Below are 14,950 nucleotides of genomic sequence, written 5' to 3'. Positions count from 1 at the left end.
CTGAAAGGTGAAATGATTTGCTGGAGGGTGGAGGAAAACCCGGCTTGCACAGACTAGGTGGGCGGGCACCCTGGCTAGGGAGGACGGTAGCGGGGAAATCGAAGGCTCTCTCCCTCCTCCCGCAACTACGCAGGTCCCTCCACTCCGGGGAGCGTGGGTGGCGGCGAGACAAAGGGACGGGGGCGGGGCGAGGTGGGGGTGTGGGAGAAGGCCGGAAGTGCGGCCAGGGCGGAGGCGGGAAATTCCGCGCAGGGGCAGCTCGGCCATGGTGCAGACCAGGGTCTCTATTCAGAGGCCGAGTATCCTTGACCAAGTGGCCTCCCCTCTCTGGGCCCCAGTTTTCTCCTCGGTGAAACAAGCAGAGGGCGTTCGCGGGGCTGGATTGAGTGAGATCTGAGTGACAGCGTGCCCCGCCCTCAACAGGCGCGCAGCAAATAGGCAGCCTCTCCGCCCCTCGGTCTCCAGTCTGTGAAACGCTAACCGGGTCGAGGAGGGCGGGGAACCTAGGAGCCTAGCGGTCGCAGTGAGGGGCTGCGGACGAGGGGCGCCCCTCCCTCCTTTGGGCCCCTGCTTCCCTGCCGGCACCGCCCCCTCCCGGGTTCTGAGGCCGCCAGTCAGCTAGCGCGCATGCCCGGGGCGGGGCGCGGGGTGGGAGCGCGGAGCTGGCGCGGGGGACGGCTGCGCCGAGTCCGCGGGTCCGCCCGCCAGCCCGACCGGAGGCAGCCGAGGCAGCTCGGGCAGCGGCGGTGGCGGTGGCGGGAGCCAGAGCGCAGCGCGCCGAGGAGACGGAACGGCGACAGAGCCCGGTAAGCGCCGCTCCTGCATCTGCTGCTCGCTCCAAACGGGCGGTGTCGACCCCCTTCTGCCGCTCGCGGCAGCCCCAGAGCCGCTGTCCAGGGTCCTCGAACCGCCTGGGTGGCGGGGTTTGGGCACAGCGCGCGGCGTGTGTCTGGCGTGCGCCTGGGTGAAGGTACGCGCGCTACTGGGGCGGCGGGTGTCCATCTCCAGGTTCCTCTCTGGGGCGGGGCGGGGCGGGGGCGGGTCCGCAGTCCTGGCCGAGCACCCGAGGGGCCCTGCGGGCCAGCCCGCCCTGTGTGTAAGACCCCGGCCCCGCGCCTGGCCTCGCCTCTGACTGCTGCTTTGTTTGGCACCATGGTGCGGGAGGGGGCGCTTCCCGCCACCGCGGGGAAGGGGTCCGCCCGCGTTGATTCATTTTCCCCATGGAGCGAGCTCGGCGATCGAGTGGCTCTATTGGCACCATCGGGCACACTCGCTCTCGCACGCCCAGTGTGGCACACACTCTGGGGGTCCACCACATATACTGTCACACGCTCACCACTCGAGGCCACAGGTCTACACACACTATGGTCCTTGATCATTCCATCAGATTCATGCACATGGCCACCTGTGCACCCACCCAGTACATCTTTGCGTACACACCCAGGCATTGCTACGCACTCACATCAGCCATCGCCTATCATAGCACACACTCAACTCAGCAATAGCCCCCATCACAACGCACTCGCAGCCACCCTGCTCTGGCCTGCTTGCACCTGTTCACACCTGCACATCATGGTGTCCCTCACGTTGCCCCAGACCCTGGAGTAGGTGTGTCACACACTCCATCACACACTTTTAACTTGCTCTCCACCCCTCAACTCCTGCATGTCCACTCTTGCCCTCCTGTGAGTGGATGGACAGCTGCCCTGAAGGCTGTTTCTGGAAGGAAGACTGGATATCACCCTTTGCTAGCCTCCTTCTCCCATCCAGCCCCAGGCAGGACGCATTACTGCTCTGAGGGTTTAGAAGACAAGGGGATGAGAGGGTGAGGAACGGCACACCTAGACTGTCACACATACACACACACCCTGCTGAAGTACCACAAGCCTTTGTCAATCTTATCACCATGGGAAGAGGTGACTGCAGGTTCCTGGCAGTCCTGGCTCCAATTCTGGAAGAAATCCTAAAAGGGAAATAACAGCTTGGCCAGGTCTCTGGGCCTGAGTGAGCATTCACAGGGGCCTCTCTGCCTGGGAGCAGGGCACAACGCTTGTGCCCATACCAGCCAGCTCTCCCATGAATGAGGCTCTGAGGCCAGGTGGCCATGAATGTGTATACCCACAGGGTCCAAATGGCCACCAGGAGACACAAATACTCAGGGCATTCTGCACATACCGACCGCACATGTGCACACTGACTTCTTGAGCAAAATGTAGGAGCCAGACTCCGGCTCCCCAGGCTGGCCTAAGCTGGCGCAGATGTCGACAAGCCATCTACGTGCTCCGCTGCACGCTGGGTGAGCCAGCCCACACAACTGGGGGTCATTTCAACCTTTTACCTCCATCAGGAGGCAGAAGTGTGCAGGATCATCTGCCCAAAGGGTGTGCCCACAAGTGGGGTTCTCACACAGAAGACACTCTTGCTTCCTCTCCTAGACACCTCCTTGTGCTGTTGCCTATTAGATCCAGGGGACTGGGAGGACCCTTGGCATGACCCTGAAGAGCATAAAGGGGTTTTAAGAGCCATGCATCAGTGTCCAAGATCTTGGCTGATATGAGTAGGAAGAACCAGGGTTTGGATTCAGACAAAATAGGCTTTGAATCAGAGCCCCACCCTCTCCCAGCTATGTGCCCTTGGTCAAGTCTTTTCTGCCTCTGACCTCAGCATCCTCATCTGTGAAATGGGACGATAATGCCCCCCTCATGAGACTGTTGTGGAGTCCAGATGCAAAAACAAGCCTGAGAATGCTGGACCCAGGGCTGAGCACACAGTGGGAGAATGATGGAGCTGGGTCCAGTGGGGGATGGGAGGCGAGAATATGAGACCCCAGGTGTGGGTTGCCTTTTGGAGAAGTGACTTGAGAATACCAAGGCTTTCTTAAGAGCTGGGTAAAGCCTAGCACAACTGCAAGCCATAGAGCCTCTAGGAATGGTATCCTAGCAGATTGTAACCCCAGGCCTCAGCCAGTTCTACTAGTATAACTACATCCTCTCCCCATTTGTGGCTTCCCAGGTGATGCTAGTGGTAAAGAACCCACTTGCTAATGCAGGAGATGTAAGAGACATGGGTTCAATTCCTGGGTCAGGAAAATCCCCTGGAGAAGGGCATGGCAACCCATTCTAGCATTCTTGCCTGGAGAATGCCACTGACAGAGGAGCCTGGCAGTCTACAGTCCAAGGATTGCAAAGAGTCGGACATGACTGAAGCAACTTAGCATACATGCATCTCCCCCATTTGAAAGATTGGGAAACTGAGGTTCAGAGTGTGGGAAAACTCATCCAGAGTCATGTAACAAGTCAATGACTCGGCTGGGGCTTGACCCCACATCTTTCTAACTACGTGGCCAGGCTCTTTGTCCCAACTTGGACCTTATCCCATATCAGAGAATTGAGGGCTGAGAACTAAGAAAGTAGCCTCTCATGGAACTTTCAGAAAGGGCATGTTGCCACTTGGCCATGCCTGCCTCTTCGAACCTCAGTTTCCTTCTCTGGAAAATAAGACCAGAGCATCTTCCCAGAAGGTGTACAGGATTTGCACATAATAAGTTTTGTAAGAACTTCATGTGTGCAAGGTCACCTCCCACCTTCTTGGCATCTAGATCAAGAATCAGAACGCAGGTGGCTACAGACCAGGTGGATACCACCCATAAGGGGCTGCTATAAGAAAAATGGTGGTGCAAATCAGTGATCAATGGCAGCAGGCAGTCAACCTCAGTGCCCAGGACACCACTGGGAGGGGTAGAGATGGTGGCTAATTGGATCCATCTAAGGATGGTCACTACTGCTATGAAGGAAGCACACTCAGACTACCAAATCTTAGTTTTCCAAGAGGAGCTGGAAATCTGATTTTCACATGAACTCTTCTAATTTTTAAATGTTGATCAGTAACTTTAAAAAAATTTTTTAAGCACTCCAAGTTAATCAGGCATGTCCAAGGGCGAGGTTTTGCCAGTTTGTGCCTATGTTGCTGGCCCTCCCTCCCCTGCCTCCTTCTGGGAGCACAGCTGGGCTCCGACAGACTGAGTAGATAAAAACAGGCCTTGCATGTACACAGCCCGGCCCTAAAGTAGCAGGGATGTGCACACCCTTCATCTTCTTTAATTCTCCCTGCAGCCCTGGGGGAGCAGGGAGTAGGTTTGTTAGGGTCCCCAGTGAGGAGAAGGGACTTGCCTAAGGTCATAGAGCTGGTTAAAAAATCAGGAAGCTGGTAAGTTGGGGAGCTGTCCTGACTTCTGGCCCATGCCTCACCTGGAGGAGGGAGCCTGATGGAGGGGCTGGTGTGAGAGGACCCTGGAGCTGGGCTACCAGGGATGAAAAGAAGGCTGGTGAGGACTCAGAGCACACCTCCTATAGCCCTTGGCAACTCCTTCCAGTTCCAGCCCCAAGCTCCCTATTTCGTTGCAGAGTTTTAGTCACTAAGTCATTTTCGACTCTTTTGGGACCCCATAGACTATAGCCCACCAGGCCCCTCTGACAATGGGATTTCCCAGGCAAGAATTCTGGAGTGGGTTGCCATTTCCTTCTCCAGGGGATCTTCCCTGGGATTCAACCCAGGGATCAAACCACTTCTCCTGCACTGGCAGGCAGATTCTTTACCACTGAGCCACCTGGGAAGCCCCAAGCTCCCCATACATCTGTTTTTACGCTGATGAAAAGCAGATCCAAAGAATTGCAGCTGACCTCTCCTGTGTTTCAAACCTGTCTCCCAGAAGCCTCCTGGATATCTCCCCTATAAGGCCCACAGACACCCCAGTTAAATTTCCCAAAACCCAGTCCCCCACCATCCTCTGCAACACTGCTTCTCCTCCCATCCCCCCATTTTGGTGAAATCCTCACCCCCAAGTCCCATAAGCCCAAAGCTTGGGGGACCCAGTGGTGAACAATAGCAGCTGAATCCCCATCCAGGCACCTGAGGGCTAGGTGGGGATCCAGAGGTGTAAAGGGCTATAGGCAGAATGACAAGAGTCTGGTTAGGAGTAGAAGAGGCCACGGGAACCCCGAGGAAGGTGGTAGGCAAAGAAGGGTCATTGGAGGAGGCGGCGTTTAAACTGAGAATTGATGGTTTACTAAAAGCCAAGCAGGAAAGTTGTAGAGGCCAAGATGAGAGAGAATGTGAACCCCTGGTTGAACCCAAAGCAGTTTTGAGTGTGTGTGTGGGTACACATGCTGTGGGGGATGGAGTGCATAATGAAAGATAAAGCCCACCAACTAAGTAAATATACAGGGGCTTAGAAGCACATTAAAGAGTTGGACATGACCCTAAAGATTTTAAAGAAGTCATTAAAAGTTTCTTTTTCCCTGTTTTTTTTAAATAATACATGCACACATAATCAAAATTCAAGCATTGCAAAGCAGCATTAATAAAACAGTTTCTTCTACCTCCAGATATCTCTGGTCTCGCTTCCCAAAGGCAATCACTGCTAAAAGTTTCATGGGTTTCCTTCCAGAAATTTTCTCTTTATAAATAAACCTACAGATATATACCTGTCCTTTCCCTTGCCTACACTCACAGGAACCCACTCACCATGCTTTCCCCTTGTTTTTTTCCTTAACTTACCTTGAGCATCTTTCCTCATCACTCCACCCATTCTGACAGCTGTGGAGGGTGGAGGGTTTCCCATATGTTTGTCCCACATTTTACAAACCCACTTCCTGGTTTTCTTCTCATTACCAGCCATGTTCTCATGCACCATTAGTCTGATATTGATAAATGTCCTTCCAAAAAGATTGCAACCAATTTATTTCCCCTAAAAGAGCAAGGAGGGCTTTGAGCCAAGAGTGGCATGGTGGGACCAACGTCACAGAAAGGGCATTCAGTCATTTATTTAACAAACATGTATTGAAAACCACTTGCTTACTATGTGCCAGTCATTGTTCTCAACCCTGAGACTACATCAGTCAACATGGCAAAGTCCCCACACTCCTGGAGCGGACATTCTCATGGGAGAGACACATCATGAGCAATAAACAAGCATATGCAATTTGAGGATGAAGACAGGTAGCAGAAAGAAAAACGGAGCAAGGCAAGGGGGAAGGAGGCTACTTTATCCTGGATGTGTCAGGGAAAGCTTCAGTGAGATGCAGATGTTGGGAGCGAAAGCATTTCAGGCATAGAGGAGACAGCCAGTGCAAAGGCCCCAAGGTAGTGGGTTCAGGAACCAACAGGGCAGACGGGTCGCTGAAGCGGGGTAATCAGGGGAGAGCCATGGGAGACAAGACCAAGAGCTGTGACAGGACCAAAAAATGCAGGAACTTGTGGACTATGGTGAGGAGTTTCCCTGGTGACACAGATGGTAAAGAATCTGCCTGTAATTTGGGAGATCCAGATTCGATCCCTGGGTCGGGAAGATCCCCTGGAGAAGGGAATGGCTACCCACTCCCATATTCTTGCCTGGAGAATTCCATGGACAGAAGAGCCTGGCAGGCTACAGTCCGTGGGGTTGCAAAGAGTTGGACACAGCTGAGTGACTAACACTTACATTGCATGAAATGGAGAGACACTATATGGTTCTGGGCAAAGGAGGTCTGTCTTGAATTTTACTAAGATCCCTCTGGCTGCTGTGTTGAGAATAAACAAGTAGGGTGAAGGATAAAGCAAGGATAATTCCAGTCAGAGATGGTGTGGGTTTGGCTCAGGATAGTTGCCAAATTCTGGATTTCTTTTGAAGGTAGATCCATTATGTTTTGCTCGGATGTTGGGCTGGAGGGTTTGAGAAGAGGTCGAGGGATCTTGGCCTGAGCACTACAGTGTGACTTTGGAGATGTGGGGAGCAAGAGCTCTGGGGGAATCAGAGCGCTGCTTGCCTTGGCTGCTGAGTTGCATGCTGATCCAGCCACCTGCCAGATCCTTTCCCTGGGTGTACCCCAGGTACCACACACTCAGTTTGTCCAAAATGCAACTCTCCCTTTCCCCATATGTCTTGCCCAGCACCCCCCAACCCCAGCCAGAATTCTGCAGACCACCCCCACAATCACCTCTTACATCCAGTTGGTTCCTGTCAGTTTCCCTTGGACCTCTCAAAGCTGCCAACTCTTCATCCCCACCACCTTCGCTGTACTGTCTCTCATCTAGACCATCACAGAGAAAGGGCTGGGTAAATGAATGAAGAGCAGGATGCATGAGAGGTTGAATAAATGATGGGCCAACCCCTCCTCTCCAGCCTCCACACCATCCCTAAGCAATCTTTGAAAACACACATTTCAGACTATGCTCTTTCCTCAACCGTAAACCATTCCCATCTCCCCAGGGCCTACACAGATATAAACTGGTGATCCACAGACATACTTTGGCCCACATACCATATTTTTTAAATCTTGAATTAATTGGGATATTTTACATTAAACTTCTATATTTCCCACTTCTGACTGATACTACCAGGATGCACTTCTCCAGGACAGTACTTGGCTAATGGAGTATGGTCCGCTCTTAAGACAGGGCATGTGCTCTCCAGTTTGTCTTAGTCCTGAACACTCCCTACTGTTTAGGACCCAGTCTGCTTCCTTCAATTAGATTACCTACATGGCCCCTATGGCATCAGAATTTGTGACCCATGGCCTAAAGAAAAACAGCATAACTTCTAGATAGCATGTTGCATGGGGTGGGCTGAAAAGGGAGGGGAGAAAAGTTAGATTGTGGCCAAGTTGTGAAGGGTCTTGAATGCCCTTTTAGGAAGCCTGGCCTTTATCCAGAGGGCCAATGGGAGCAGTGAAACAGGGAAATGGTATGGCTGGGTTCATTTATTAGCCCAGACCCTATGGACAGGAGGGGATCAGACAAAGGTAGAGACTGTGAAGAAGGCCCGGCTGTTAGGAACAGTGAGAGGGAAGGGGCCTGGATAGAGGCTTCTCCCACAGGGTCTCCTCTGAGCCTGAGTCTGCTCTTTCTGTGTTTCAGAACCAGACAGACGCCTGGGGCCCAAGCATGGTCTTGAGGGCAATTGGGCAGTGCTGAAGACCCAGCCTGGCTCCAGCTGCTTCGAAAGGACTCCAGCCCCCCAGGACCCCAGCCCACAGCCTTCTGCTGCCCACAGGATGGGAGCCTGGGGGCTGGGAGCCAGGCCATGAGGGACTGCTGCCCCTCCCAGCAAAAGGCCATCCCTACACACCCAAGGCACACCCCTGCCCAGAGCCCAAGCATGGACTCTAGACACAGCAGCCCCAGTGGGGCTGGGGAAGGGGCGTCTTGCTCTGCGGACCCTGGCAGGAGTTTGGCCTACCCCTCCAAAGCCCACATCCCTTCCCAAGAGGCAGCCGCCAAGGAGACATTAGGGACACAAGGAGCCTTGATCTCAGGAACACCAGAAACCACCTTCTCTGGGAGGCCAGAGCCTGTGTCCTCAGTGAAAACTGATCCTTCACCCTCAGAGAACAGAAATCCAATGTTCTTAGAGAATATGGATTCCAAGTCTTCAAAACAGCTAGATTCCATTTCCATAGGAAAGGAAGATGCTGGGTCCTTGAGGATGGCAGATCCTATGTTTACAGGAAAGACAGAGACTGCAATCATAGGGGAAGTGGATTCTGTGGCTTCTGGAAGTAAGGATCCCGTGACCCTAGGAAAAGAGGATCCTGGATCCTTGGGAAAGGTAGATCCTCAGTGCTCCAGCGAGATGGATACAGTGTCCCTAAGGAAGGAGGAGCCTGGATCCTTCGGCAAAGTGGATCCTGTGTTCCCAAGAAAGGAGGAGCCCAGGTATTCAGAAAAAGACCTTCAAGTGTCCTCAGAAGAGGTGGGGTCTGCATTTACAGAAAAGACAGATCTTATAGCCTTGGGAAAGAGAGATCTCGAGTTCTCAGCAAACGCGGATCCTGTGTCCTTGGAAACGCTGACTCCAGGGTCACCAGGCAAAATCATGCCTGGAACAGTGGCTCTGGGGCCATCAGGAAGGGCAGATCCTACTCACTTGGGGATGACAGATCCTGCATCTATGGTAAATGCAGAAATTATGTCCTCCACAAAAGAGGACCCTCAGTTCCTAGGAAAGATGGACCCTGCCTCCTCAGAAAAGCAAGGCTCCATGTCTGTGGGAATGACAAAAACCATGTCTGCTGGACAGGTGGAGCCCACGTCTTTGAAAAATATGGACCCCGTGTCTGCAGGCGAAGTGGGTTCGGTTTCTTTGGCAAAAGTGGATCCTGTGTCCTCAGGAAAGCCAGAGCCCTTGTCTCCCATGCAGGCAGAACTGATGTCAGTGGGAAAGACAGAAACCACATCCTCAAGAAAGGAGGACCCAGTGTCCTCCAGAAAGGGGGATCCCATTTCTGTGGGAAATACAAAAACATCACCTCCTGGAAAAGTGAATCCTGAATCATCAGGAGAGATAGACTCTGCGTCCTCTGGTCCCATGGGTCCTCCTTCCTCTGAAAAAGCTGAGGCAGTGACTAGGGGGAAAGCAGACCCATTGTCCTTGGAAAAGTCAGGTCCCCTGGCCCCTGGAAAGGTGGGTCCCCCAGCCTTGGGGAAGGTTGATCCCCCCATCTCGGGGAAAGTGAACCCTGTGAGCAAGGGAAAGCCGGAAGCTGTCCTCCCCGGAGACATGGACTCCGAGTCCGCAGGAAAGGTAGCCCCCACGAGCCTAGGAAAAACAGTCCGGGCATCCTCGGGAAAGGCAGAAGCGGTCCCAGAGGGAACGGTGGACGCTCTGCCCCTCGAGAAGGGCAATCCTATGAACTCCACGAAGGTGGATCCCAGGGCCTCCGGGAAAGCAGAATCCAAGTCCGAGGGCAAAGCGGAAACCACACCCTGTGGGCAGGAGGGCACTGCCTCACCAGGGAAAGCAGAGGCTAAATCTTCGCCGACCGAGAAGCCACTGGCCCCGGAGAAGCCGGATCCTGGACCCTCAGAATCAGCAGGCTCTATTGCCTCTGGGAAGGTGGCGCCCGTAGCCCTGGACAAGACTGACTCTGTGCCTCCGAGAAAGGGGGATCTCCCATCCTCGGGGAAGGGGGACAGCCTGACTCTGGAGGCCTCCAGGCAGGCAGATGGCAAACCCTGTGACTCCGCTCCTTCTCCCGCAGACGGCGGGGGCCGCGTGGAGCCAGCGTCACTGCCCAGCTCTGAGGCCTCCAGCCTCGTCCGGAAGGACCCTGCGGCTGCTAGGGCCGAGAGGAGCCCCGGCCTGGAGGCGGTCGCGCCGCCGCCGCCCGGGCCGCGGACTCGCGACAACTTCACCAAGGCGCCGTCGTGGGAGGCGAACGCCCCGCCGCCACGCGAGGACGCGGGCACGCAGGCGGGCTCGCAGGCCTGCGTGTCGGTGGCCGTGAGCCCCATGTCTCCGCAGGACGGCGCGGGCGGCCCGGCCTTCAGCTTCCAAGGGGCGCCTCGCGCGCCCAGCCCCGCGCCCGGGCCGCCCTCTCGCCGGGACGCGGGCCTGCAGGTGTCGCTGGGCGCCGCCGAGACGCGCTCCGTGGCCACCGGGCCCATGACGCCGCAGGCCGCCGCGCCGCCCGCCTTCCCCGAAGTGCGAGTGCGGCCGGGCTCCGCGCTGGCGGCCGCCTCGGCGCCCCCCGAGGCGGTCGAGCCGGTGCGCGACGTGAGCTGGGACGAAAAGGGCATGACGTGGGAGGTGTACGGCGCCGCCATGGAGGTGGAGGTGCTGGGCATGGCCATCCAGAAGCATCTGGAGCGACAGATCGAGGAGCACGGTCGCCAGGGGGCGCCCGCGCCGCCACCTCCTGCTGCGCGCCCGGGTCCGGGCCGCGCGGGCTCCGTCCGCACCGCGCCCTCGGAGGGAGCCGCCAAGCGCCCGCCGGGCCTCTTCCGCGCGCTGCTGCAGAGTGTGCGGCGCCCGCGATGCTGCTCGCGAGCCGGGCCCACGGCCGAGTGATCGGCTCCCCTTTTGTACGCCCGGCTTTCCAACCTTCTCAGGCTCCCTTCTCGATCCCAGGCCCCTAGAAGGGATCCCCTCGACACGCGACAGGCCTCCAAGGGGCAGGCAGCATCTAGGGGCTTCTCATCCTGTCTTTCCAGCCCCTTTCCCCTCCTGAACACACCAATGAATACCCTCTACCCAGCTCCTTCGTGGTCAGGAGCCCACGAACCCAGCCCCGACACCCCACCGTCCCCTCATAGCCCTCAGCGCTACCCTCTCCCGGCCACACTGGGCGACCTCTGGGGACCTGCTCAGAGTCCCTCTGGGGACCTAGCCTTGAGAGCTAGGGCAGGCTCCTGAGATGTCCAGACAGGTGCGCTGTGATCTCCAGAGGCAGCCAGGTCCCCAGAACGGGAGAAACTGTGTACAAAAGCCCCAAGTATGTGAGGATTGGCATGTGAGACCCCCGATGTGCAAGCCCGGGGTGTATGCGAGTGCGTGTCCACGCGGCGGGCTGGCCCCATGGCCTGGGCATCTCTTGCATGCTGGTAGTTGTCCCCAGTTCCTGTCTCCCCCTCACCTGGCCCTATCCCCACCCTCACTGGACACCGCTCCACAATTCCCAGACAGGCCAAAGGCAGCTGCAGGAGTGCCCTGTGGGTGCAGCTGCAAGAGTCACAGAAACGCCGGAGGGTCATGGTCAGAGGCCCACAGCCTGGTGACAGCTGGCCTTGGGTGCTGGGGACACGACGGAGAGCTCACTCTACAACCACTGTAGTCCCTAAAAGACCACCCTCTCTGGCCCCTCGTCCCCCAGTGCCGTGAGCCCCACAAGCCCCTTGTGACCACTCAGTACCCCTGTCCCCCAACCCTCCAGCCACGGTTTTTGGCTACAAACTGTCACAATACATTGGTAATAAAATACTCCCCCAACCCTTGTCAGCTGTGATTGGCTACAAGCAGACGGGGGGTGGAGCAGCTTATCTTATTATTGATCAGGGAAGGGTAGGTGTAATTTGGGCGTAACAAAGCCCCTTTGGAGGTGGATCAGAAGAGTGGGGGCCCGTGTGGAGCTCTGTGGCCAGAGTCCGGTGGCTACGCCCCCATCACAGGTTTGTGGTGTCCAGGCCAAGGTTGGTGAAGACCAGCTCCTCCTTCCTCCCGAAGAGCTCACTGTCCCAGGGCTCTGGATCTGGCCCCATGGGAGCATGCAGGGGCTCCTTCTGTGGAAAGAGGGAGGGGAGGGGTCAGGCCAGGGCCAAGATGGAGTCATCTCCCCAGTCCCTAGGAGAATGAATGGGCCTTCAAGCTCACGACCAGATGGTTCCTTGGCTGGGGTCTCAGTTTCCTGACTCTGTCCCAGAGGCGGCCATGACTACTGGTGGTGCAGGTGATGGGGCGGGCCTCAGGGGTCTACTGCAGCCTTTGTCTCGCCCACGGATGTGGTGGCATTTTGCTCTCCTGCCAGGTCCTGAGTAATGTCAGGCCCTGTGTCCTGTACCAGAGAGCCAGTCCAGCCACAGTCCTTGCCACCTGTACTTCATGGCATGCACGGTGGGTGCTGGGCACAGCCATCCACAACCTGAGGTACTCACAGGATTCCCTGAGGGAGGGATCATGTCCCCCAGTTTACAGATGAGGAAACTGAGGCTTGAAAGGCTCTCTGGCCCAGAAGGGGCAGAGCAAGGTTTGGACCACTGGTCTTGCTGACTCTAAAGCCTGTCCACGGCTCCACGCTGCCCCTGACTGAATTTGGCAGGTCCTTCTGCCATCCCAGAGGGATACATCACACCCAAGTCCTGCCTGACGGCCATCACAGCATACACTCACTGGTCTCCTGCCCTCCCTCTTCCCCTTCACCATGTGACATGTCACACTCACACCTTCACAAGAATCCCTCCTGTGGACCAGCCAGGCCCCCAGGCTCAGTTACCCCACCGTGAAGACACCCATGGGAGCAAATCCCCAACCACCGCCACCACCTCCACCCTTCCTAGGGCTCACTAAGGGCTTTTTCCAGACTGGGGTTGTTCTGGTCCCTAGTAAACAGTGGAATATCTGAGGGGGTCCCAGGAGGAACTAAACAGTCTGCCATGCTCCCCAGAGCCCTCCACACAGACCCCCACTGGGAACAGTTGGCACAGTGCAGCCCAGGAAACAGCCTGGCCTGGGAAGTAGGAGACCTGGGTTCTGGGCTGCCCTGACCTCCCAAGCTTTCTAATCTTGGGCAGTTCAGCACCCCTCCCTGGCCTCGTTTGCTTGAAAAACTCAGACTGGATGAGCCCTCAGGTTTTTCAGACCTTCCACACAAACATTTATGGAAGGTTTAGGTGAGTTGGCCCCAAGGGGTCTCTGGAAAAAGGCCCCACCTGCATTCCGCACTTGGAGACCTCAAGGCCCACTTTCTGCTGCAGGATCTCGGAAACAACCCCAGCCCCTGCCTTTGCAGGATTGGCTCTTTCCCAGCCTGAAGACGCTCAGCGCTTTGGCCCTCCTCCCTCTCCAGACTCTCTGGGAGTTCCCTGGCCCTCCCCAACCCACAGGTCCAGCCCCACTGCTTGGGTCTCTGACTCCACTCCCCTCCCCACTCCACTCTCCTCCACTACGGTCAACCTTAGCCTCTGTTAGGAGCCACCTGCCCAGTTGCCGGCTCCAGCCCACAAGACTGTTTCCCTCCACCTAAGTTGGAGTTTTTGCTCCAAACCATCTCGAACCCAGAGATGAGCCATCCATCCAGAGGCCTCTAGCACTGCCTGGAAGCCTGAACCCCCATCCACCACCTTCATCCTTGGGGGCCCATTTGGAAGCCTTCAAGTGACAGCCAGGTCCTTGGGCAGCATTCTGGTATTTTAACACCTGTGAGAGGCTTTGGTTGACCAAATCTTTTCAAGTAAGGGATCCTCAAGGGAAAATAAGGCCTGAAGCATGAGGCTTCCCTGGTGGTCCAGTGATTAAGAAGAGAAGAAGAGAAGTCGCTCAGTCGTGTCTGACTCTTTGCGACCCCATGGGCTGTGGCCCACCAGGCTCCTCAGTCCATGGGATTTTCCAGGCATGAATACTGGAGTGGGTTACCATTTCCTTCTCCAGGGGATCTTCCCGACCCAGGGATCGAACCCGGGTCTCCCTCATTGTAGGCAGACGCTTTACTGTCCAAGCTACCAGGGAAGCCCAATCCACCTGCCAGTGCAGGGAAATCAGGTTTGATCTCTGATCAGGAACATCCCATGTGTCTCGAGGCAACTAAGCCCCCACGCCACAATTACTGAGCTGGCGCTCTGGATCCCACAAACTGCAGCTATGGAGTCTGTGTGCTGCAACTACTGAAGCCTGCTTGCCCTAGAGCCTGTGCTTTACAACAAGAGAAGCTACAACAGTGATAAGCCCAGGCACCGCAACTAGAGAAAGCCCTCACACAGCAATAAAGGCCCAGCACAGCCTGGATTCTTTACCAGCTATCAGGGAAGCCCCAGCACAGCCAATAACAAATAAATAAATATTTTTTAAAAGTAAAAGTCCTGAAGCATGAAGGGTGGCTATGGATCCCCAGGAGGGCAGGGCTAGGCTGAGGGTAAGACCCAAAGTAGGGTGGATAAGGTGAATGGTGGGTGGATACCCATCCCTACACACACACACACACACACACACACACACACACACACACCATAGACTATCAAATGTCAGTGGGCCTTAGAGCTTCTACTCCAGTAGTGGTTTTCAAAGTGGGAAGGAGAGGATAGCTGCACCTGGTTCTGGCGCCCCATCACCCACCCAGCCCTCTAATCTACTTTCCCAGTTGCCTGGTTCTCATTCACCTGTACATTAGAATCCCGGGAGCTTTAGCAGCACCTTGCTTCCCAGGCCCACCCTAGCTGATCAGAATCTCTGGGCTGTGACCTGATATACTCACATCTAAAGAGCTCCCCATGTCAGCAGCCCAGGCTATGCAAATGCTTGATCTCACCGAACCAACTAGCATACTGAACAAACAACAGCGCTGCTGTTCACTCGAGCCTACCTTTGCTCTTCAGTTGGATTATGTTCATCTCCGGATCTCCTCTTCCCACCCCACCAGCTTTTATATAAAGGATATAAAGGGAAGGAACCAGATTTCTGAACACTTGCTTTGTGCCAGATGGTTTT

General features: G+C 55.7%; 1 protein-coding gene across 1 annotated transcript; it reads left to right on the top strand.

Annotated features, from left to right (window-relative positions):
- Positions 1 to 302: 302 nt before the first annotated feature.
- On the top strand, positions 303 to 11,743 carry GPRIN1 (G protein regulated inducer of neurite outgrowth 1). Its single transcript, XM_020910321.2, has 2 exons — positions 303 to 806; positions 7,894 to 11,743. Exon 2 carries the CDS (start codon positions 8,060 to 8,062, stop codon positions 10,823 to 10,825), a length of 2,766 nt encoding a protein of 921 aa, XP_020765980.2. The 5' UTR covers positions 303 to 806; positions 7,894 to 8,059; the 3' UTR covers positions 10,826 to 11,743.
- The last annotated feature ends 3,207 nt before the right edge of the window (positions 11,744 to 14,950 follow it).

This window comes from Odocoileus virginianus, chromosome 3 (assembly GCF_023699985.2).
Source record: "Odocoileus virginianus isolate 20LAN1187 ecotype Illinois chromosome 3, Ovbor_1.2, whole genome shotgun sequence".
Classification (NCBI taxonomy): Eukaryota; Metazoa; Chordata; class Mammalia; order Artiodactyla; family Cervidae; genus Odocoileus; species Odocoileus virginianus.
The sequence above is the reverse complement of the archived record's forward strand: the minus strand, read 5'-3'. Positions and strand labels throughout refer to the sequence as shown.

What these genes read in the sequence shown, in the direction of transcription:
- GPRIN1 (XM_020910321.2), top strand. Translation starts at nt 8,060, where the DNA reads ATGAGGGACTGCTGCCCCTCCCAGCAAAAGGCCATCCCTACACACCCA.